The sequence below is a fragment of the Mus caroli genome, chromosome 2 (genome assembly GCF_900094665.2).
Source record: "Mus caroli chromosome 2, CAROLI_EIJ_v1.1, whole genome shotgun sequence".
Taxonomy (NCBI): domain Eukaryota; kingdom Metazoa; phylum Chordata; class Mammalia; order Rodentia; family Muridae; genus Mus; species Mus caroli.
In genome coordinates this window covers 19,321,309-19,323,849 of record NC_034571.1, presented here as the reverse complement: position 1 = coordinate 19,323,849, position 2,541 = coordinate 19,321,309, and the positions used below count along the sequence as shown (strand labels likewise).

The following is a 2,541-nucleotide window of genomic DNA, read 5'->3' as shown; positions in this document are numbered from 1 at the left end:
ATTCAGAATAACATATATTTTTAAATCATTGCTAGATTTTACATTAAAGTAGATTTAATAAGTTATTAAAATTTAAATGTGATATTTTTACCATTGTACATTTTAATAAAAATTAAAATCTGCAAGAATTTGACATCTGCTGGTCATGTCATGAAACAACACTCATTTTGTTATACTATTAAATCTATATGCTAATTTTCTCTATGAAGTGACAGAAAACAATGTACTGAATAAGATCATCAAGGAAAGAATAAATGTATAATGAATGCCCAAATGTGCATGTCCTAGTAATCCCATTTANTTAGGTGTAATAACATGTTAAAAAGACTGAGTAGATCTAGACCATNGAAGCTGTGCAAAGGTGTAAGAGCATACACACATTTTTCATAAGCTGCCTGCAACATTTACTAACTCAGCTTATTTTATCTTTAAATATTCTCACAAAATTAGTAGAAAAATTCTATTTATGGGAAATATTACAATTGGAGCCATTTAAACTCATTTCTACACTTGTGGTCAAGTCACTTTTTAAAGGTTTTATTTTAGGTCCACCTTAAATCTAATTAACTAGGAAAACATAAAGTCAGTCGGGAAACCTAGAGAGTTCTGAAGGCAGCTTGAATATCCTTAGAACACTCTGAATTATCTTTTAACATCCTCTATTATGTTCTGAAGCCTCAGTAGATCAGGTCATAAAATCTGGGACCCTGAATTCAGCTAACTGCATGGAGCTGGCCATCAAAGTTGTTTTATGTCTCTAGCTGGTTGAAACCCCATTTCAGTTCCCACCTCCAGATGGAACACAGTGAAATATAAGCTGTCTCTAAAATCAGTCTTTATCTAAAATTTAACCCTGCTTTGGAAGAAGTGTTCTCAGTACTTGGGGAGAAAGGAGTCACCCAGGCCTCTTTGGGCAGCGGGGAGGTCTTTCAACCCACTCCAGTCTTAGCCCTGGCCCGCACCTAGCTTCCTTTTAATTCACACTTATTTTTTAGATGTCAGTCCTACATTACCGCAACAGTACACCCCAGCCCTCACTAAGCCCTTCCACTCGCCTCTAGGCTCCCCTGTCAAAGTGCCTTTCTTCCCCATCAACAGTAAGGCAATCTGAACTCTGGTCACAGTCTGAGATCACTGGGAGCAGCTTGGTTCCTAAGTCCCTTACAGATTTCCCGCTGAAAGGTATCCCAGCACTGCAGACCAGGCACTCACCAGCTGCAGCAAGCCTGGGACTACAAGGAGAGGCAGCGGCCGCAAGCTCATCATGCCAGCTCGCGCGATCTCAGGAGCTGAGCTCCCTCACCAGCATCTCGCGCATCTCCACTTCTTGCTGAAGGCTAAGGACGTTGAGGACCCAGCGGCCAGTGGACAGAGAGCCTAGAAGGAGGGACGGGCAGGAGGTGTGGTTTGCGTGCCCTGAGCCTCTTTCAAGTGGTAGGAAAGCCGCAGAGCTGCAGGGCTTCAGTACACTCTCTCAGACTGCGCCTTGACTCTGTCGTGAGCAGCTGGAGGTCTGAGGATTTGAGGGTTTGGGAACCACTATCGCGACTGCCGGGACAGCTAGAAGCTCTTGTACAGGAACAGAGCGCTCCGCCCAGCATAGGAGCTGTTAGGTGTGCCTTGCGCAGGGCGCACAGAGACTCTGGCACTTGGTTAGGAAGGCAGAAGGGTTCTCCCTGGATGAATGCAAAAAGAATGCGCGGTGATGGCTCTCAGAAAATTTGTAAGGAAGGTTACTCAGAGTTCTGGGGAGGCATGAGGGTCGAGGCATAGAGAGGAGTGAAGGGGATTTTAAGAAAGGGAAGTGGCCTGAGCCACAGTCTCATAGGGGGAACCATAGCTTTCCTGGAGATTGAGAAATTTCTCTGTTGCTGAGAAGGCTAGCCAGATTTCTGGAGTTGGGTGCTTGCGGGAAGCTCGGGAGAGATCAAATTGTGCCAGTGGCAGGACAACAGAGGGTGCTCTGGAATGACCAGGTGTTTAGGAAGTCTGCAGAACTGTGAACTATGACACTGTAATACCTACCCCAGGGCTAAGGGAGAGAAGACAGAAGAAAGGAAAACCATAAATAACCTAGTAAAAGGCAATCTTGGAGGCCCGGAAAGTCTGCAAATCTCAACAGTGAGCCACAACCTCTGTGTTTAAAAAGTCACCTTTGAGGGCTCCTTAAGCTTTAAGACTGAGTGGAAAAAGTAAAGGCACAGTGTTCAATGGTGAACATCTAAATACAATTCATTTTTGAACAAGTATAAAATTTAGAGAGATTAAACAACTGGAGTCCAGATGTACAGAGACAACTCTTAAAAATGGAAAGTGGAGGCAAGGAAGTAGAGCTGCAACTGACAACCAAGCCCTAAAATCCAAAATACAACAAACAGAGCAGTTTGGGTTGCAGTTTTGGAGAGGAAAAAAGAAAGCAATAATGTTGTATTCCCCTTATCCTAGCATCCTGGACTCCAAAAATAGATAGATAGATAGATAGATAGATAGATAGATAGATAGATAGATAGATAGATAGATAAAATTCTTTTAGAGTATGGG

General features: G+C 43.1%; 1 protein-coding gene across 1 annotated transcript in view; it reads right to left on the bottom strand.

The window, feature by feature from the left end:
* Nucleotides 1-1,515, bottom strand: part of Nxph2 (neurexophilin 2) — a 79,814-nt gene extending 78,299 nt beyond the window's left edge. The window contains exon 1 of the mRNA XM_021156710.1: nucleotides 1,213-1,515. Coding sequence (XP_021012369.1) covers nucleotides 1,213-1,266 — 54 coding nt within the window. The 5' untranslated portion in view covers nucleotides 1,267-1,515. The remainder of the gene's footprint in view (nucleotides 1-1,212) is intronic.
* Nucleotides 1,516-2,541: the final 1,026 nt, after the last annotated feature.